Source organism: Ranitomeya variabilis, chromosome 7, assembly GCF_051348905.1.
Source record: "Ranitomeya variabilis isolate aRanVar5 chromosome 7, aRanVar5.hap1, whole genome shotgun sequence".
In the NCBI taxonomy this organism is placed as follows: domain Eukaryota; kingdom Metazoa; phylum Chordata; class Amphibia; order Anura; family Dendrobatidae; genus Ranitomeya; species Ranitomeya variabilis.
The window spans coordinates 201,392,018-201,415,197 of record NC_135238.1 but is presented as its reverse complement, the minus strand read 5'-3'; the positions used below and the strand labels follow the sequence as shown (position 1 = coordinate 201,415,197).

The 23,180-nt window shown below is 42.3% G+C and overlaps 1 protein-coding gene across 1 annotated transcript in view; it reads right to left on the bottom strand.

Moving 5' to 3' along the window:
* Positions 1 to 5,772: 5,772 nt before the first annotated feature.
* CHN1 (chimerin 1) overlaps positions 5,773 to 23,180 on the bottom strand; it is a 124,432-nt gene continuing 107,024 nt past the window's right edge. The window contains exons 9-14 of the mRNA XM_077272664.1: positions 19,106 to 19,190; positions 11,696 to 11,869; positions 11,064 to 11,141; positions 10,584 to 10,721; positions 8,833 to 8,938; positions 5,773 to 6,905 (exon numbers count right to left, since the gene is read on the bottom strand). Of these exons, the coding sequence (XP_077128779.1) occupies positions 6,734 to 6,905; positions 8,833 to 8,938; positions 10,584 to 10,721; positions 11,064 to 11,141; positions 11,696 to 11,869; positions 19,106 to 19,190 (753 nt within the window). The 3' untranslated portion in view covers positions 5,773 to 6,733. The remainder of the gene's footprint in view (positions 6,906 to 8,832; positions 8,939 to 10,583; positions 10,722 to 11,063; positions 11,142 to 11,695; positions 11,870 to 19,105; positions 19,191 to 23,180) is intronic.

The following is a 23,180-nucleotide window of genomic DNA, read 5'->3' as shown; positions in this document are numbered from 1 at the left end:
ACACTCGTTAACCCTTTAGTTTCCGTTTAACTGTTTACTATTGATTTACCTCTATTAACCCCCTGTTTACTCCCTGTGAGGAGAATCTACTCCTGTTAATAAATTCCCCTCAACAGTTGGTCTGTCTGTTCCGTGGTGACATACGCAACCCTGCACTCTAATACACATTCTATGGGGCTGGCTGTATTACATTCTATGGGGGCTGGCTGTATTACACTCTATGGGGGCTGTTTTGTATTGCATTCTATGGGGACTGGCTGTATTACATTCTATGGGGGCTGTGCTGCATTACATTCTATGGGGGCTGGCTGTATTACATTCTATGGGGGCTGTGCTGCATTACATTCTATGGGGCTGGCTGTATTACATTCTATGGGGGCTGTGCTGTATTACATTCTATGGGGGATGTGCTACATTACATTCTATGGGGGCTGTGCTGCATTACATTCTATGGGGGCTGGCTGTATTACACTCTATGGGGGCTGTGCTGTATTACATTCTATGGGGGCTGTGCTGTATTACATTCTATGGGGGCTGTGCTGTATTACATTCTATGGGGGCTGGCTGTATTACACTCTATGGGGGCTGTGCTGCATTACATTCTATGGGAGCTGTGCTGTATTACATTCTATGCGGGCTGTGCTGCATTACATTCTATGGGGCTGGCTGTATTACATTCTATGGGGGCTGTGCTGCATTACATTCTATGGGGGCTGGCTGTATTATATTCTATGGGGGCTGGCTGCATTACATTCTATGGGGGCTGGCTGTATTACATTCTATGGGGGCTGTGCTGCATTACATTCTATGGGGGCTGGCTGTATTATATTCTATGGGGGCTGGCTGCATTACATTCTATGGGGGCTGGCTGTATTACATTCTATGGGGCTGTGCTGTAATGCTGGATACAGCTGTGATTATATGTTATATAGTCGTGTTACACTCCCCTCACTTCTTGTAACCTACAAGTGTACAAAGATATTATACAGTCACCATGTGACAAGTGGGCCTGTGTAACTTCAAATGCCAGGGCTGAATTTTAGTTCCAGTCCGGCCCTGATCGGCACACAATCCACAGTGAACACGCTGCAATCACGGCCAGCACCCCAGCATGTGTGCGCAGAGCAGAATGTCACTCCAGAAACAGGTGGAGTGATTGCTGTGCGCTCACTGTGTACAGGACACTGACTATTCACAACCTCCAGTGCTGCCCTAATCACTGGAAGCAAGTGGCTGCAGGGAGAACATCACTTCATTTTCTCCCTGCAGCTGCGCTTCCAATTAGTCTGCTGTACATGTCCGAAATAGTAATCACCTGCAGATTAACACTATGGTCGCAAGTAAATGCCAACATATGACATTATATAATATAGAAGAACAGTGCACAGATTCACGTGTTCATGCAGAGTTCATACTTTACGTGGTCTCCAATAGAAAAAAAATTAGATCCCACTGCCAAAAAATGTGGAACCAAACTAAACAAAAGCCAGTACAAATCTCTAAACTAAAAATAACTAATGTAGTAATAGAGAATGCATTTCACATTTCTTACCGGTAAAATCCAATATGTTCTAAGCCCCCCTAGTGTAATAAGTCCGTACACTCACAGGTTTATTCACCAGCGCAGGAAACACTTTGTACATTGTTCTAGTTCGTACATTTATAAATACACATCACCTTCATGATTCCTGCAGGAACGTGTAGATACTTTGGTGATTAGAGCTGATCTTACAGCGCTTATATAACAAAATGTACCGCCAGCTGCTTCCTTTACTTCTGGACAATGCAGAAAACAGGATGGCGATTTACAGCACTGGTACACGGGGGTGATAGGTAAGGATTTACATAATATTATCTAGGATAGCACTGTGGCTGGCATGGAAGACATAGCGGCAGTCATGGGAAATTGTGGTTCTCATGGAGGACTAGTTGGCATCACCGACATTTCCTGGGGGAAGTCTGGGTTTCATGGGAATTATGTGGTGTAAAGATGAGTTGCCTGAACTTTTTTTGTTCAGAGGTGCGTCACAAATAGAAAAAAGTAAGCCTATGTGCCACTGTTGTTGCTTGGTAGTGATGAACGAACATGCTCGTGTGCTAACCGAGTGTCTTCGGCGTCCTCGAAAAATAAGCTCGAGTCCCCGAGCCTGTATGTCTCGTGGCTGTTCGACAGCCGCAACACATGTGGGTATTGCCCGTTTGTTAGGCAATCCATGTATGTGTTGAGGCTGTCGAACAGCCATGAGATATGCAGGCTCGGGAAATCAAACAAATTTTTAGAGCATGTCGAAGACTCTTGGTTAGCACACCAGTATGCTTGGATAACACCTTATCCGAGCACGTTCGCTCATCACTAATGCTTGAGTCTTAAGAGATCAGGGGCACAAGAACCGAGGCAGGTTTGCCTTCCCTACAAAAAATATACCCAATATAAATAAAATGTTACCACCTTAAAGAAGCAGCATTAAACATAAAAATTTGACTAAAGGCTACAAAAAACGACTTACGGTTCACACATTGGGGCCAGATTCATCGGCACTGCTCACACCGGTCTTGATGAAGGGGCATACTGGAGTCAGAGGCTCCTGATTCTTAAAGAGGTAACGCTTCTTCATGAAACTGGAGAATCTGATGAGTGGCATGTGCCACAGAAGAAATATCACTCTAGTCCGGTACTGGAGTGAGATTTCTGGCATAGGGAACATTACAGCTCGTTAGATCAGCTTTGGCTTCCTGCTCCAGTCTCCACCATTTTTTCAGAACTGGGAGAAACTGGCGTGAAAGCTCTAATAGTCGCAACATTATGGTGCAACTCTGCATTGAGCTTAAATTGAATGACTTTCTAAAGCTAGAATGCTACAGTTCTGTCTTGAAAGATTTGATAAATCGGGCCCATAATCTCATGTGATTCGTCGATGGTGATAGGTAAATATTTTAATGCACCTACACTACATAACACATTCAGAAAGGTTGAGCGAGCAACAGTTTTGATAGGATTTCTTCTTAAAAATAAATAATACCGTCAAACAGTTACTGAACAGACATCAATATTAGGAATACTACCTCCAAATCATGACCACATAATACCACAATGGCTAAATAACATTAATAAACTTTTACTGAATTAAACCCAATAAATAAGGTCCAATATTACCGCCATACAGTGACCGCATAGTTCTAAACAAGAGCTCCACAGTTAATACAGTACTGTAAAGTCAGTGTCTGAAAGGGGTTGTCCATGACTAGGACAATCTCTTCTTGCTCTGAATGTTTGCAAAGTTAAAATAAAAACACCTATACTCACCTACAGTGCGGCGCTGTTCCAGTGGTGTCGGCACTCGCTTTCCCGGGGCTCTTGTGAGGTTATCAAGTCTCGCGAGCCCTGCGCCCAACCAGAGCTGGCGTCACTGTCCCCTCCTTCGGACATATAAGTGATCATGACAAAGTCAGAGCTGCGGCTGGCCGTTCACTTATTCCTGATTTTCTGAATACTTATACGTCTGAAGGCGCATTAAGCGCAGTGTTAAACGACTGCCAACATTCTTGCCTATGGGAGGTCATTTAGAGGCCTGTTTACCAGTCAGACCCATCGGTTAGCACACATAGGTTGCCATTGTTCTGTTTTCCTACAAGCACAAAAAAAAATAATTTCACCCAATGAACAAGTGTTTTGCTTGTTCGTCAAGTGATCGGCAGCTCGTTTAGACTCCATCATTAGTGAAACTAGGAACGCTCATTCACAATAAATGGACCTTCACAGGTGACTACCTGGAGTCATTCTCTTTCATACCTATCCCAGTTATATTTATATAAACCTCATGAACCCCATGCGCCATTTTCATGAATCTGGCACAAAAACAAAAAGTCAGCAAATAACACAAGACAAAAAAAAGAAGGATGAATAGTGCTCATAGTGCATAGTGCGCGCACTTATCCTACACAGCGCTGGGCCTAAATACAAATATCTGCACTTTGTGATACCTGAATAAATCCTCTAATCTAAGCATCAAGTTGTCATCTGTCAGCGTTGTCCTTTGGGAAAATTATGCATTTGTTCATTCATTTCATTGCACAATTTAGCTTTAAACATTGCATTTTGGTTAACGTTACAAAATGTAATAGTTGTGTTAGATAAACCATGTACAAACTGTTCTTAGAGAGCTCAGAACAGTCTGTGAGAATAACAGATGATGCCAAGCAAAAAAAATAAAATAAAAAAATACGGTAACATTTTTTTTTTACCCCTTTAAAAGATATGATTCCTGAAAAATACCATGGACAGCACCTCCAAAAACCATACATTGATCTAATGCCACTAGGCAGAAGTATATATAACGGAACATAAGGCTGTTATTTTAACATTCTGATCAGACTGTATGAAGCCCACTGGCAAACCTCTTAGTGGGTCCTTATCGCCCTAACGGAGCGGAGTCGTGCACGGACCACCACCACAGCGACAATACATCGCTAGGGCGGACAGCTTGGTGCCTTACAGCGCCAGACCGCCCCACCAGCACAAAACCACAGAACCAATGGCCGCCACACAGCACCCACACCAGACGCACGGAGCATTGAGACTCACCTTCCTCGCGCTCTCCAGTGAGGGCAGACACAGACTAGACCCCTTTTCTTTGCAGTCTACTGCAAATTTTAAAGGAAGATCCTCATGTTCCGTTATATATATTTTTGCCTAGCGGCATTAGGTCAATGTATGATTTTTGGAGGTACAGTACATGCTCTTTTCCAGCATATTGCATGATCTGTCCTTTTTCTTTTCGGATATGCACTCCTCCCATTTGGCACATGTGATTTTTACATTTTTCATTTTTTTTTACTTTAAAAAAGTGTTAGAAAAAAATGCCATGTCCTGATTATTTGATTTTTCTTAAACGACAGATTCATCAAGTTTGTGCACCATGGTGAGGAAGTTGAGCAAAATAGACGAAACTCAGGGAGATGGGCTGCGCCGTTGGAATAAGAATCTATTGTCGTGGTAGAATTGAAGGTGTATATTAACACCACGCGTTTCGATGCCGGAACAGCTTTTTTTTTCCAAGTGAAAAACCAATAATGTTCCATGTTGAGGAAGTTGTTGCACTCTACAAAGAGGCAAGATAATGGTGCAGAACTCACACCGGATGTCAGAATTACTAGATTCCCATATTGATCTATAGTGATTAATGATGAGCAAATGTGCTTGGATAAGGCGTTATCTGAGCATGCTCTTGTGTTAACAGAGTGACTGCTCGGAAAATATGCTTGAATCCCCACAGCTGCATTTCTCGCGGCTGTTCTACAGCAACAACACATGGAGGGATTTCCTAACAAACAGGAATGTGTGCGGCTGTCGAACAGCAGCGAGATATGCAATCGCGCGAACTCATTCGAGCACGCCGAAGTCACTCGGTTAGCACAAGAGCATGCCCAGATAACTCCTTATCCGAGCACGTTCGCTCATCAATAGTAGTGATCCAACAAGGTAAGTCTACGCTCCGCAATAGGCACCGCACCATCGACGATGAGGTGAGTCGGATCAATACACAACAAGGTAACGCGTTTCACATCGGAAATCTCAGTATTTTATATTGATCCATGAAGGACACTGACTCATTAGAGAAGCAGAATATTTGCCAGAGAGTTCACTTGGGGCGTTGTGGGATCCTATCATTTCTGTGTACGCCGCAGGTTAAATCCTTGGATTATTCTGTGCTCTTTATCCTCTTCCACGAATCCATGATTATATACAGACTGTTGAATAGACACAGACATGGGTTTTCTAAAATCTAGGTTTAATAAATTAATAGGTGCATGCCAGATGAAAAATACAAAAATACATAAAAAAAAATAAAAATTAACCATTGCAGCCCGTACTGCCGTCACCACACAAACAGGTCAGTAAACATTGTAAAAACATCATCACTCGATTCATGGAAAGAAAAAAATAAAATGAACCTGCCATAATATGAAAAAAAAAAAAAGAGAGAAAAAGATGAAAGAAGAGAAAACTGTGCGATGCAAATGTTATTAAGGTAACCGCTTCACAAACTCATTATCCTAATAGGATTATGCTGAACATAAAAGAAGAGAATCACAATAATGTCACACCAGGGGACAAACATGCGGATTTACAGGCACGACCCGTTTAGCTAGAAGATATCTCTTTAAGGACAGCTCCGACAAAAACGGAGACATACATGCAGCCATTTACAATCTCGGTTACACTGTAAACCACGGAGCGGTAATGGCGAAGGGGAGACATTACCGCTTTCACAATAGCATTGATTGCCACAGCTAAAACAGTATAGAAACGGCGTCATTTCTGTCCTGGGTGTACAAAGCGCTAGTAAAGTGTACCCTAAGCCTTGATAAAGCGGAGGCAAAAAGCGGCTGATGCCTCAGTGACGTGACTAGCTCGGACAGGCCGCATGCTTATGAATTCTGGCTTGGCCCACGACACGATCGCCTCCGGTTCCTCATGCTTGAGTGATATTTAGCGAACCGGGAGGAGAAGATCTACTAACTACAGTCTACAAGATGGCCGCCTCTACAAAGTGCGTCATGCCTCATTGAAGTCGTTAATTCCTAGTGAACTGACAAGATGGTTTCCTGGCTATTATATGGTTGGCGCACTACACATAGGTGACGAGCACACGTTAACGGTACGCTGTAGGGATCCGCCTGTCCTTCATCTTACGGGATTTACTGCTCACAATTTTTGTTTTCTTTTTCCTATTCAAAATAAGATGTCTTCGTTCTTGATGAGCATTTCCACCACTAGTCTCTGATAACGGATGTCATTTAGTGCCGCCATGGCATCCAGCTCTGGCGCTCGCATGAGAGTCGGTCCGAACACTATGCCAAGGTTCTCTGCGTTCATTAAGTTGTCCTTCTCGTTGAGAGTTACCCTGCGGGGGACACAAAATTACATCTCATTATGCCTGTCATGCATCTAAAGTAGGGGTTATCTGTAGGAAATCCAGAACATGCAATAAATCCGCTTCTGCCCCAAAAGCATAGCGGACCTTTCAGTTCTAGTTTATCGCAGGCGGTGACATTACTCAACGGGAAAGACCCATTAGAGGTTGCTAAGACACGGTCTCATAGCTGTCATCCTGACGCCCAAGGGACGCGAGAACGCAATATAGTGCGGCTGTCTAATGAGTTAGTGGTAATAAAGCCTGTCACACTGCAGGGTAAGAACGACGCCATTACTCACATTATACATGGATAGATTCACAGAAAACGAAAGGCCAAACTGCGCACATCTCTATTAAGTCCTATTGTAGTGGGACCACCCAGACATTGATCAATCCCTTACCTGACAATGGTGGTGGTGGGGGGGAATTGTGAATCATTTTAGGGATGTCCATTGTTTCTAATAGGAACCCTTATATAAGATGTAGTATTACAAGCCAATCACTTAAAGGGTTATTCCCAAAATTCAAAGTTATGTCCTTTCCATCTAGCATAGGGCGTAACTTAATCGCTGGGGGTCCTACCGTAGATCCACCTCAATGATCACAAAAAGGCGACTTGGGAACCACAAGAGCGGAGCTCTGCAGCCCTGACTTGAATGTAGTGGAAGGGTGGGAATGTACTCAGTGGTGTAGTCCGTTTTCTTCAGCAGTCCATATAAATGGAGATTGGGGCACAGGTGTGCATGCTCATTCATAATGGGGCTCTGCAAAGACCAATCCCGTGGCTCAGAAGCCCCTTTCCTGTGGCTCCGAGGCCCCGTTCCCGTGGCTCCGAAGCTATGCTCTAGAATCAACCTTTGAAATAGATGGCAGCTTTAAGCACACCCTGGCAATCACTGATACACTGCCAGTCAATGTGCCAGGAAGAGCTTATAGCCACGACTCACAGTATACTGACTGAAGGTCCGCTGGCACACCTACACGACTGAAAGCTGGAGGCTGCCGGGAGGAATAAAGTTCATTTCTTCCCAGTAGCTGCACTTTAAGTATGGCAGCTTTTTTTCACCCTGCAGATTAACCTCATATTTGCAAGTTAATAGCATTTGGGAATATAACAACCTCAATAAATGAAGACTTTTAGTGACGCTGGAGCGCCAGGTGATTCATTGAGGCTTTTTGCCATTTTAAGCCATTTTCTACCTTTAGAACTCTGAGAAATAAAACAAAACCATCTCCATAACCATAACCACAACAAATCTATTGGTTCTGCCGTCTATCGGCAATGTCTACCCTTCATTTCACAAGTCAGGGGTCCCTTCCACGCAAACATTTTTTTCCTTACGTTATAGGAGATAGGAGATATTCTAGAATCCGGATAGTTGCATTGTCCAGATAGGAGAATATCTGCTAATTACAATTCACATGCTACTGACAAAGGAGGGGACCGAGGATACATATTCCAACACATCCAATGCCTGCCCTTTATTACAGGAGCTCTTTTCCACACTACACAACACATTTACTATTTTAAACTTTGCAATTTTTGAACAAGGAGTTCAAATATTCACATTAAACGTGTTCTTATAGTAAGACGTGGCCGCTAAATGTTGGTTTTGGCACCTATTATTCCACCGGCTAATTCTGTTATCTTGTCAGCAGCACATACCCTATAATAGGACTGCGTGCAACGATAAAGGGAAGGGATTACAGAAAATGTATCACGCAGCTCAGCGTGACCAATTAGCGGATAATGCTGGGAGAGCCCTGGGAACCTGGCAAACTGAAAAACAGTTTCACAGCCAGTGGGCATGGAATAATTTCCCCCTCCTGAGGAAGGACTAAGGAGAGCTTTAAAGCTAAAATAATGCTCTGCTCCAAAAGCGCGCCAGCATTTGATGTGCTCAGACGTATTTACCTTTTCAGATGGGCCATGAGATACCGCAGTGTTTCACAGTGTGCAGGAGGTAGCAGCTTCAAAGCTTCATGAAGAGCTTCCAACTGTGCGTCCGGGTCCACAGCCTCTGAAGAAGAGGAGAAACACTGAGGTTAATCTACAGATTAAGCCAGGCAATGATGACATTAATCTGATTACTGCACGGCGCATCAACCGTGTATGGGCAGATTCAACTAGAAATGAGAAATACAATGGACAGATGCATTTTGCAAAAATGTAGAAAGCAGCCTCCATTGATACAGGCACATTATCACAGCTGCCGGGTGACCATAGGCGTCTTTCATAATTTTATCTTTAATTTTAGTTTTCAAATTTCCACTTTGCAGGACTTCATCTTGTAATGTAAGCAGAGCTGTAATAAATGGACATCATCTCTGGAGCTTCATTGCTGTGCTGGATGTATCACACGATAGACTCCTCCAGAACCCAATGGACCCAGTCATGGGCCCATCAGCTCCTGACAAGGTGCCGATCAATGGAAACGCTACAAATCGTACATTACTATTTTTTCCACATCAGAAGCAAATAATCTATAATGGAAACACTGAGGCAGATGAGATAAAAAATAACAAGAAAACCCCCTAGAAAAACCCCCTTGCCATGTTATACCTATGACCAGCTATGACCATTTTTTTTTGCTCCAGAGGGCATCTTATTAAAGCACCACTCTAGGATTTTTTCTTATTGCAGCGCTGGAGTGGTGCTCCTAATCTAAGTTCCTTGTCTCTAGTCTTATACTTACCAGCCTCCATCTTCACGTTCTATCACCACCCCTCTGGGTGGTCTGCAGCAGTCTGTGACCTGCCGCATCGCTCCAGTGTTTGCTTGGCGATCTGGAAGTCACTACTCAATGCAAGTCTATGAGAGCCAGACAGAGGCTAGGACACGGCTCTCATAGAATGAAATTGAGAACTTGTGACAGTTACCTCTGACTTCCGGGTAGTCAGGAGAAGCAGTGACAAGATGGCGGTGCAGGACCGGAGTGGCACCGAGAAGAGCTGATGGCGGTTAGTAAGTATAGTACTATGTTAAGGGGACTTAAAGATTAGTGACACCACTTCAGTGCTGAAATTAGAAAAAAAAAAAAATGCTGTAGAGGTGCTTTAAGGCCAAATTATTAAAAAAGCAATCTACAATCCCCCCATTTCTGCAAACCCCCTACCTGTATTTGCGGTTCAGCCTCCTTTTTCATCTATGAATCCCATGGTGCATTAGTACATGTCAGCCTGACCTGGCATCACTGTGATTATCCTCTCCTACTGTATAAGTATACAGTCAAGGAGGCTGAACTCTGATCACCTTTATTATAATTGTGTGACTTGCACTGTGCAGTCATCATCTTTATCTGTGATAAGAGCTTTATCCATCTTCTGTGGAGAACTCCAGTGCTACAGTCCACGTATACAGTTTCATCATACATTAGGTTCTGATGAACTGGTGACCCCCTTCAAAGTCAAAATTCCCAAGGGGGTCACCATCAGATCAAATGACCTAATGGAAGAGAAGTATACTATGAATTTTCAGATAGAAAAGAGCAACTGAATAAGGTAATACTTAGAAGAATAAGAAAAAAACTAATTACTGGAGTGCTACTTTAAATGTTGGTTTTAATAACCCCCTGTGCCCCATTCCATATTTTGGTCACAGATTTAAAGGTTAAGAACCTGATGCTTCAGAGACCATAAAGTTATCATTGGAATGTGTGTACCTACTTGCAGACTCGAGGAACTTGGGGTAAGCGTCATATGTTATCAGTGGGATTGGCAATTCCCTGAAGTATAATTTCAGTGCACCAGTTATAATGTTTATGTCTTCATAGACATTTACAGATATATCAGCCTTCTCACCATCTGCAAAAAAGAAAAAGGAGGAACATAATATTCTGCACTATTAAAGTAAAGATAAGGCTACGTTCACATCTGCAATGTAGGTTTGATAAAAAAAAAAAAAAATAATAATAATCAGGCAGCATGTAGCTCCATTCTCACCATCCAAATTATGGACATCTGGTGAATGCCTGATGGACCCAAATGTAGGTCAATGGGGTTTGTCCATTGCTGATGGTTAAAAATAAAATGACAAAAATGTGAACAAAGCCTTAATCCTATGATCCTTGTGGTCAATTTTTACATTCACTAGAAATACAGGATTTGCAAATATAAAAAGAAAATACAGAGATTTCAGTGCTGTACCTCTGTCAAAGGCCATCTTGGCATCTTCAATGAGATCAGTAAAACCTGATATTCTGTATAATCCTTCCGAATTCAACCCTGTTAAAACAAATCCATAATAATGTGAATAATGTGAAAAAATGTAAAATAGACATTTAGATAACATTTTTATCGGACTTTAGAGAGCGATGGCATTTAAATGTGAATATTTACCAGATATGATAATGTCTAATAAAGAGGTTCAATGATGGTTTGAAGTCCAGCACATGGTGGTTTCTGACGCTCGTCGAGGCGATCCAACTCTTAATTGTTCGATTAAGAGTCGGATCAACTCAAAATGCATCAGTAAAAACTCTTCAGTACATTATATATTTTATTGCATTTACAATAAAGATTATTGGATTTTAAACCACCGATGGACTTCAAACCATCACTGGACTTTACCACGTTCCTCTGGAGCCTCACCAGCTTTCCCGTGTACCGGCACTTATCACCTGCAGGCTGGATCTACACATGAACATCAAGTAGCCGTATCAGACAATACTATTTGTCTAGCAATTAAAAAGGGTTGTATGAGGAAAAACATGGATACTCTCTTCAAGGAACCCCACTACACTCGAGATGATGACATCAGGTAGAGAGCAATGCCTTACCTCTAGATTCTATTTCTCGTATACACATGTCCACCACCATCGGCCGCTTCGTATTATGGGCTTTCACTAAAGTGGTGAGGTCACAGCTATAAACTTTCTTGACGTGTTTCAAGTCCGGCTTACAGTCATTGGGAACCATCTTAGAACACTGCTTGTGAACGTTCAATCCACAATCTGGAAAACAAAATACGAGGATATTACAAAAAAAAAAAAAGGAGTCAAAACCTTCCATCTACTCACTATCAATATTTAAAAGGAGTATTTCCATCTTGTAAAGTGATGGCCAACTTGCTACAATGTGTCTGTTTCTCGGATGACAATATCCCTTTAAAAGGCATTATACGTTCCTGCCCTGCTCGTTCGCCGTACATCATCCTATACAGATAATTAAATGGTCGTTTCGATAAATTCTTTACATATGTTTAGATAAACAATATCTAATAAAAGGTTTACATTAAATGACACTTGAGCTGGTAACACAATCTTCTAATGTCGCGTCATCTTGACATCCACCGAACTGGCAGGACACAGTGAAATGTCACAGAGCGTCAGTCACAGGGCTGGATACTGAAGGGTGACAGCAGATAATTATGAGCACTTAGCATTTCGTGCAAGGCAAAAAACTAAATATGGTCCTTACTAACACGCGACATTTTCCATGACACGATGTAAGGAGACTTCAGACCGCTTAAAGGTGTCAGAACAAGGTGTTTGGGGATTCGCTTTGTGTAAAGAAGCAATAAAATCCCAGCTAAGGTACAGAAACAAAATCAACATAACGATGGGGGGAAAAAAATTGTTATGACATTAAATAAAATGTTATATGGCGCTTCACCTGCAAGAAGATTCAGTCACATGCTTTCCGGCTGGCTGCCATATATACATGATCTGTGATGTGTGTACATTAGGAATAGCACCATTTCTGGCTGCGCAATATGACTTGTCTTCCATTTTTAACCAGTTTTTCCCTATGCAGGCTCAAATTGTCAGTTCTCTCTGAGCTGGTGGGTGAATACTAGCAGCTACGATGTTTCATATATACAGCACACACAGATTCCACATCTCCTGTCTCTAAAGCACATAAGAAGAAACAGCTTAAAGGACAATCTACAGCAGTACTGAGCAGTGTAGTTGTGAATCCAGCACTTAAGTAAAATACATTTTCTAGAAATTGCAGCTCTGCATGGTCTCTCACTCTGCTGAATGCTCACTTCTTAATAAAATATACCGTAATAGGTATAACCTGACACCTCACTGCGGTGGCAGTCTGTCTTGCTTTGACCAAGAGTGGATGGAATTATTCAGGAGGCAGTGGAAGAAGTGGCTAATAAGTGAAGAAAGAAGCCCACTTCTCTGATAATATACAATATATTATGAAGTTTCTTATAAACACAGCACCTTTACTACTGATCTTTGCAAAGTTTGATGTAATGACAGTGACTAATGTGTATGGCTTCTCCAATCCCTGCCACCAACGCACTTCAGCATAAGGTAAAAGATGGGTCAGTAAGTAGCCAATTACCAAAGGTGCCGTTTTGAAAAATTAATTGACCAGATGGTACTGCCATGGGGGAGATGTGGTGCTTTTGGATAGAAGTTACTCAGTTGAACTGTGGCATCTTAATGTAAAAATCTGTTAAACCCACGAGGCCACACTGCATGTGTAGTAAGAGTATGGACTTCTGGCTATGTCCCTCACTTACAGAAAAATTGTGTAGGCTTCAAATGCGTTTATGGCGATGGCTGACCTAGAAATGCCATGAATTAAATGAAATATCTGAGCACATTTATATTACGCACACACGAGTAAACTGAAGAATTAATACGCTTCCACATGGGCTGACATTGGAGCTGAACCGTAGGCTGCAGATGGCTCTACAGAGGTCTATGAATAGAATTCAGCTCGCGCCCTATCCCTGCTTGAACTGGGAACTAACCATCCCGGAGGCTTCGAGTACTGGGAAGGAGCCAGCTTTCATGGCACGTTTCATTAGGCTCAGGTTAGCACGTGAGATGTCCATACTGGCCGGAGGGGTTAATCAGAATTAACAGAAATGATCTCTTAAAGCTCTGCCTTGGTCTATGGTGCTGTCGTTAACATAAACCTTCCTTCAGTGGTGAAACCAAAGCCGATGTCTACTCCGCTAATATATAACAGGACTCCTCATACAACTCCTGTAACGGTCATCAGATCTTGTGTCAGGTCAAGTCCCTCTGAAAACGCCACTCTTGTTCGTGGGGTATGGCTAGTATATATATAATATAGAAACTCAATTCAAGTAAATAGAACTGAGCTAAGTTGCAATACCATGCATAACCTATGAACAAGAGTGGCACTGTTTCTGTCTGGGAGAAGAGACCCACTTTAGTTACCTTACAAAATACAGGCGCTTCTCTCAAAATTAGAATATCATCAAAAAGTTAATTTATTTCAGTTCTTCAATACAAAAAGTGAAACTCATATTACATAGAGTCATTACAATGTGATCTACTTCAAGTGTTTACTTCTGTTAATGTTGATGATTATGGCTTACAGCCAATGAAAACCCAAAAGTCATTATCTCAGTAAATTAGAATACTTTATAACACCAACTTGAAAAATGATTTTAAAATCCGAAATGTTGGCCTACTGAAATGTATGTTCAGTAAATGCCCTCAATACTTGGTCGGGGCTACTTTTGCATCAATTACTGCTTCAATGCGGCGTGACATAGAGGCGATCAGCCTGTGGCACTACTGAGGAGTTATGGAAGCCCAGGTTGCTTTGATAGCAGCCTTCAGCTCGTCTGCATTGTTGGGTCTGGTGTCTCATCTTCCTCTTGATAATACCCCATAGAGAACTATGGGGTTAAGGTCAGGCGGGGGATTGTGTTGTTATTAAAGCAAGTATTGGTGCTTTTGGTAGTGTGGACAGTTGCCAAGTCCTGAAGGAGAATTAAATTTCCATCTCTGAAAAACTTGTCGGCAGAGGGAAGCATGAAGTGCTCTAACATTTTCTGGTAGACGGCTACGCTGACTTTGGTCTTGATAAAATACGGTGGACCTACACCAGCAGATGACATGGCTCCCTAAACCATCACTGATTGTGGAAACTTCACACTAGACCTCCAGCAGCTTGGATTGTGGCCTCTCCACTCTTCCTCCAGACTCTGGGACCTTAATTTCCTAATTAAATGCAAAATTTACTTTCTTCTGAAAACAACACCTTGGACCACTGACAACACTCCGGTTCTTTTTCTCCTTGGCCCAGGGAAGACGCTTCTGGCGTTGTCTACTGGTAATGAGTTTCCTGACACAAGGAATGTGACACTTGTAGCCCATGTCCTGGATACTTCTGTGTGTGGTGGCTCTTGAAGCAATGACTCCAGCAGCAGTCCACTGGTTGTGAATCTCCCCCAAATTTTTGAATGGCCTTTTCTTAACAATCCTTTCAAGGCTGCAGTTATCCCAGTTGCTTGTGCACCTTCTTCTACCACACTTTTTCCTTCCACTCAACTTTCCATTAATATGCTTGGATACAGCTCTCTGTGAACAGCCAGCTTCTTTAGCAATGACCTTTTGTGGCTTACCCTCCTTGTGGAGTGTGTCAGTGACGCCTTCTGGACATCTGTCACCTCAGCAGTCTTCCCCATGATTGTGGAGCCTACTGAAACAGACTAAGGGACCTTTTTAAACTCTTAGGAAGCTTATTCTAATTTACTAAGATAATGACTTTTGGGTCTTCATTGGCTGTAAGCCATAATCATCAACATTAACAGCAATAAACACTTGAAATAGATCACTCTGTTTGTAATGACTCTATATAATATACGAGTGTCACTTTTTGCATTGAAGAACTGAATTAAATCAACTTTTTGATTATATTCTAATTTTGTGAGAAGCACCTGTAAGTCTATCCAACATTTTTATACACAGCCCTATTCACCATCCTGATCCCCTCCGCCATGCATTCATGGAGTTGGTGGGGTCACAAAGATTGAGTATACAAGATCTTAAAGTGATAGTATGTCCTAGAGACTTTATGAGATGTGAAAACCTTTCAAAATTTGTTTGAACACAATGAACTCATTTATGGATGTTGGCCTACTCCTATCTTGAAGCCTATAACACCTATAAATGCCACTTCAAAAATAAAAAAGAAAAAGAGACTACCAGTCATATATTGTGCAGCAAAGGAAACTTAGGCTATGTGCACCAGGCATCTTTAACACACCAGTACCGCTGCAGAGTTTTCCCAGGCAAAGAAGCTTCAGGAAAAAAATGGTGGACTTTTTCTTGAAGCGCATTTGCTGGAGGGCGTCTTTCACTCTGTACTGTTACATATACAGAGTAAGCGACTTCCAACAGGAGAGAAGAATGAGCATGTCACTTTTTTTAACCGCATTAGTGTTTCCATAACAAAAAATGTTCGGTTTTTTTTTACTTGGTTTCTGCCTGAAATCCACCTGAAAAAGCGCCCCATAAAATGTTCATAATGCACAGCAATATTAAATCGAGTTGCTGCGCACGTTTCAAAACAAGCACAGCAACATGTTTTAACATTGCTGTGCGTTATGTACATTTTATGGGGCGCTTTTTCAGGTGGATTTCGGGCGGGATAGCAGTAGGCACACAGCCTTAAATTAGATGTGCATGCTCAGCTCCACACTACTTTCTATTAGTGATGCGCGGACGTGCTCAGATAAGGTATTATGCGATCATGCTCGGGTGCTAACCTAGCTACTTCGAAGCGCTTGAATAATCTATTTGAGTCACGCTCCTTCGACAAACGCAAGACTTGCAGGGATTGACTAAAACAGGCAATCCCTGCATGTGTAACAGCTGTCTAACAGCCGTGAGACATGCAGCCGCGGGGATTCAAACATATTATTTGAGCACGCCGAAAAAAACTCAGTTAGCCCCTGAGCATGCTCTTCTAACACCTTATCCGCGCACGTTCGCTCATCACTACTTCTTATAGAAATATACATCTTGCTCGTAACTTGGCATCAATCTGTTAATTTTCAAACTCAGAACCAGAGAAGTAGATTGAGGATAAAAAAGTGAATGCACTGTATGTGTGGTTCATAAACACAGATGGTGCACGGAAATGAAACCGCCATCACCATAAACACACGATCTACAACACTTGGCGATACCACCCATGAACAGGATATGTTCTTTTCACAGTAAAATTGGAGCTCATCATCTATATATATCCAGTTCATTAGAAGGGACTACAAAGATTAATATGGACAAAACAGAATTCATCATCTTTCCCCCATCTCACTCGACCCCCCCAATGGACCTATCCATTAAAGTTAATGGCTGCTCACTCTGCCCAGTCCCACAACCTTGCTGCCTCGGGGTAATCCTTAACACTGATCTCTCTTTCAAACCATATATCAAGCCCTTTCCACCTCCTGCCGACTTCAACTCAACAATATTTCCCGGATCCATACATTTCTCGACCAAGAATCTGCAAAAACCCTAGTCCATGCCCTCATCATCTCCTGCCTTGAATACTGAAACCTCCAGCTCTGTGGCCTCCCCTCTAACACCCTCGCGCCCCTTCACTGTCTTCTAAATTCTGCTGCTCAACTAATCCACCTGTCCCCCGGCTATTCCCCAGCTTCTCCCCTCTGTCAATCCCTGCTCTGGTTCCCCATTACCCAAAGACTCCAATTCAAAACCCTAACCTTGACATACAAAGCCATCCACAACCTGTCTCCTCCATACATCTGTGACCTTGTCTCCCAGTATTACCTGCACGCAACCTCCGATCCTCACAAGATCTCCTTCTCTACTCCCCTCTTATCTCCTCTTCCCAATAAAGCACACAAGATTTATCCTGCGTATCCCCAATACCCTGGAACGCTCTACCACAACATATCAGACTCTCACCTACCATCGAAACCTTCAAAAAGAACCTCAACACCTACCTTTTCCGACAAGCCTACAACCTGCAGTAACCACCGATCCACCAAGCCACTGCACAATCATCTCTACCCTCACCTACTGTATCCTCACCCATCCCATGTAGAATGTGAGCCCTCGCGGGCAGGGTCCTCTCTCCTACTGTACCAGTGGTGACTTGTATTGTTTAAGATTACTGTATTTGTTTTTTATTATGTATACCCCTGCTAACAAGTAAAGCGCCATGGAATAAATGGCACTATAATAATAAATAATAATAATTAGAGTCACGTAGCAGAGCAGAATTTACCGTTTTACTCTTTATTATCACGATGATGTAAAAAGCATTGATACACGATTAGTGATGAGCGAGTGTACTCATTGCTCGGGATTTCCAGAGCACGCTCGGGTGACCTCCGAGTATTTATGACTGCTCGGAGATTTAGTTTTCATCACCTCAGCTGAATGATTTACAGCTACTAGCCAGGCTGAGTACATGTGGGGGTTGCCTGGTTGCTAGGGAATCCCCACATGTAATCAAGCCAGCTAGCAGCTGTAAATCATTCAGCTGCCGGGATGAAAACTAAATCTCCGAGCACTAAGAAATACTCGGAGATTACCCGAGCGTGCTCGGGAAAACCCAAGTAACGAGTACACTCGCTCATCACTATACACAATGCTACCTCTGATCTGTGCACTACTGCATGACATATGCATTATTTATGTGTTGTTATTACAGCTCTGATTGGTAAACTAAGTGATACTAACCTACCGGCGCCCACCCAAATCTTACACAGGAAACGTCACCAATCTATCAACACTGGGAGCGCTGTAGCCTGTGATTGGCTGCAGCAGTCAGGTGACATGAGCAGCACGACCCCAAAAAAACCATCTGATTAAGCACTTAAGTCACCTGACAGCTGCAACCAATCACAGCAAGTGGTGGTCCTGTTGCTGGTTTAATGGTGACGTCTCCTCTTCCTGTGCAGTACACACCATAGCACAGCCTGTGCAGGATCCAGGTGGATGTCGGTAGGGGAGTATCATGCAGTTTGTTATTTTTTACAGCTGCAAGCGACCAATTAACTTTTGCAATCCCTTTAAAAGGTCAATAGTTATAATAAACAAATCTGCTACATTTCAATAGTTCATAAAGATTCTTGAAATTATCATATGAACAGTATAGTTTATTTACAGCCAAGCAATTACACGTACTGCACACAGTAGTGACATTTGACATGGCCTGTAGGCTACATAGCCTAACTGCCAGACGAGAGTGGAAGCAGAAAACCCAATTTCAGCAGGAAAAATAAAGATTTGTCCACTCTTAAAGGGGTTGTCAGGCCTTTGGGTAAAAGTCTGTAAAATCTTGAGTAAATGACTCCTAGATGCAAATAATACTAAAGAGATAAGCTCTCCTTACAATCTATATGATGTACTAGGTATCTCCCTAAATGTCATACATTTACTTTACCATGCAAGTCTTTCATTTCCAAAAGACACTAGAAGACATACCTGCACATTTTACTCCCTGAGCAATCAGCCCCCACATGAAGTTGGCACAGTATTCACACCAATGAGGACCCCTGAACGTGTGTACCTGTAAAAAGCAAAAATACAATTACTACACAAGAAAGCGCCCAATCCTACATATGGTCTCCACTTCATACCAAATATGACGGTGAGCGTCAACCTAAAATCGCTTTCAAAAGTTGTGAACTGAACCCAAAGAGGGTTATTAAAACAGAATTCATCATACAATGATCATTTGGGACATCATCAGAAACGTCAGTAGCAGTCTGGGTCGGAGTTGAGAGTAAGGCTGGCTTCGATGTAATATAAAATCATGCGATCTTTGCTTACAGAATGAATGACATTGTCCATTATAAAGGCTGCGGTGTGTATCTACCCCACTGGTGTACAGATATGTGGGTGAACAATGAATCACACATGACTTAAATGCACATGACATATATATGTATGATGGCACAATGGAAATCAGCCATTACTCCGGGTAACACAGCCCAGCAGAAGATGTGATTATATAGTATATTTTTATATTTTCATTGCTGTCAGCCTCGTGCATCGACAATCAGCATATTTTCAATCTCCTTAGTGCCAAAGGCAAAGCGAGTGCATTTATATTCATTGCCTGACTAAAGCCTCTGGCTGTCAAAACTGCAAAAAGTGACATTCGAGCACTGATCTGCACTCACCAGCATAGGAGAGGCTGGAGATAAATAGAAAGTGTCATTCAGGTCGGGGAGGCTGACAAGGTAAAATAGCAAGATGCACCATGATAAGGACAGTACAATAACCATTAGAAAGGACAAAACCCTGTATGATGAAAAGTTTAGAGCAGCTATATGGATGACCAAACCATGCCTCTATGTAGCAGTAGACTGCATTCACATGTTGCGGGTCTTTTTATGCTAATTTCGGTAGATGTGTAGTGTTTATTTTGTGGAGCTTTAAGAAAATGTTGCAAAATTTATTTTTTCACACAGCTGCAATATATGAATGCAGCATTAAAGCATTTTCTGGCTTTCCGATGTTGATTACCTATCCTTGGAATAGGTAATCAATCAGATCAATGGGGGTCCGACGTCCGGTATCCCCACTGATCATCTGTTTACAGCTCCTAGCTGTGGCTGGATGTACACTGTGAGCAGAGCCGTGCTGTTTGGCTCCATGCGCTGTGCAATGGCTATTCTCAGATGCTGAGGCTCAGCTCATATTAAATCATGTTGTAGAAGGTGCACAGATTTGATGCAGAATTTCCATATTGATTTCAATGGGGAAGAATGAAATCAATAATCAAGACTTAGCAGCCCCGCAGCTGAACCTGCAGGTGTTGATACTCGAAGGGAATCTCTCAGCACGTTTTTTTGCTATGTAATCTGAGGACAGAATGATGTAGCTGTTAAAACACTGAACGCAATGATGTGTCACTTAGCAGGCTGTGTGCTGTTATTTACTTACAGTGAAGGTTTTATCAGTAGGACATTATTGCCTGGACTACCTGCCTTGTGTCAAGTTGTATGACCGCGCCCCTCCTGTGATTGGCAGCTCACTGTCAATAGACAATGTACATAGAGAGCCTAGTGTGGGCAGGGTTAGCTTTCTCAGCTCTGCTGCAAGCTACATCTAAAAGCTCCGTAAACAAATAGATCAGAGCAATAATAAGTACATGAAATGTAATACAAGGCCAGATGGCCACCTCAAACTTATCATAGGGTGACAGGACACTCCCATACACATGCATGAAAACTGAAAAGGATGGAGCCAGAAAGTCTGTCTATAATAAATACAAAAGGGTCTTTATTGCTACATGAAACAACATATAGTAAAATATTTTTCACCCATATAAATAGTACTAAAAAGTGACAGGTAGATCTGTAAAGCACTCAGGTATGGTGAGTCTGGAAGTCAACACAAAACATTATAAACTGAAAGGATCGAGAGAATCATGTTCCTGAGCAATAGACCCAAATTGAATAAATGCACCTTTAAAAGGCCAAAGGTGTAGTGGCTAGCTCAGGACTGATCCTTACCCATGTGGATCCCAGTGTGATTCCAGACTCACAGCCCCTACGCGCGTTTTGCGTGGGCTTCCTCCTAAAAACTCTGATTGTGTCACAACTGCTGCACTCTGTAAACTAAGCGATACATTGTTGGAATCAGGGTCTCTTTTCCTACATTACGCTGCTCTCAGATAAGGTAGCAAATACCTGGTGACAGATTCCCTTTAAGATCAAACGTAGACTTGGCAATCCCTTCGCAACACTTCTCTGGTCCCCGCTGGTTTTGTATCCTGGCCTCCCGAGATGATACGACCACTGCAGTGACATGGCCACTGCAAGAGGCCAGGCAAGAGCAGACAATGAGAAAATAAGTGTTCATGTCTTCTGTTAGGTTGGTAAAGATATTCTCCAGAGTTAATCAGACTGTTGATTAGTAAAGTTGCCCAGTAATGTAGTGGTGGATGATTCACCGCATAGCTATACAGACAGGCCATTCACGCATCGTGGAATCATGAAGGACAACCCCCGCAGAAGCTGTCATGAAGTTCATTTTGCTTTCAAAGATTGTTTGCAATTATCAGCAGGTCGGAAATCATCCAATATTTCAGTAAAATGAGCGTTTGTCGGGTGAGAGAATTTTTAAGCAGGCTTAAAAGAAAAAAAAAGTTCTCGGCAGCACATCATCCTGTGTAAATAGGCGATGTGCTGCAGATAACAGGATATTCAGTGAGCATAGAATGTTATTATTAACTGTGCCTAGATGTGTGGTCCCCCTGTGTAAACGAGCCATTAAACAGCCGCTGATTGGCTTGTATGTAGCTGGCTGCCATCATGGACCCGACATTACATTCTTGGAAACAGGCGAGACTAAAGTTATAATCACATGAGACTAATTGCTCTGCATATTTTCTGCAGGGTCACAATCTGCAACAAACTGTCTTTTACGGCATATTTCATATAGATCTGCCGCAGTGAAAAAGGTCATAAACTAACATGCCTTGGATTAGAAATCTGCCCTGCGAGTCAATTTATGCTGCAAATTTCTTATACATCACGTGGCTGATTGTGAAAAATGTCACACACTTTGCCAGTACTTTAAAATGTTGCGGATTTTTTTCTTTTGCAATAATCAGTAGAAAAAAAAAAATCAGTGTGTATAAGGGAACCCTAAGGCTGTGTTCACATGTTGCATTTTTGCTGCATTATTTTCATGCAAATTTTAAGCTGCGTTTTACAGTACCAGTGAAAGCTATGAGATTTCAGAAATCTCATGCACACACATTAGTGTTTGATTTCCTGGCTGAATTTGAAAACTGCGGCGTATTTATTGCACAAAACCTAAGGAAGTTGCATCGTGATTTTTTTTTTTTGAGTGGCACTAAACTTTGTCAACATAAAAACGCAGGAAAAAAAAGGCAAAAATGTAACAAAACCTGATTTTTTTTAAGCAGCTTCTTTACCGCCAATGGAGTAGGTTCTCCCTGCAGAAAAAAAAAAAAACGCAGCAAAAATGCAACGTGTGAACATAGCCTAAGGCTTTGTGCACATTGCACTGCGCAGGACTGGTCTGTGGAGCAGCAGAGACTCATTGTACCACATAGGGAACCATACTGTGTAGAAATATGGTCACAAAAATGCCTTTATGGAAGAATATCGGTCACGTGGCACATGATGGCACATTTTTCCAGGCCACTCATTTTTTATGGTTTATCAATCTATGATATTTTAGCTTGTAAGGAGTAATTAAGTAAAAATTGGATTTTTAGATTGGATAGAAGAGGAGATCTCAAGTCACTAGGCCATAAAACTGAAGGGCCCGCTGGTCTCCACAGATGCTGAATGGCACCGACTCCCCCATAAAAATATTCTCCATCTGCACAGGGCCTGATGTGGGCATTGTTATCGTCGCCCCTTCTGTACTTTCCAAGTTGCAGTCCATATTGTCCATCATTTCAATGCATTGATTTCCTTGTGGCACCCAATGCAAAGAAGTGGCCATCTGGACAAGCGTTACCCACATCCTAAACCAGAGATCAGCAGGGAGGACAATTAAAACCAAAAACCGA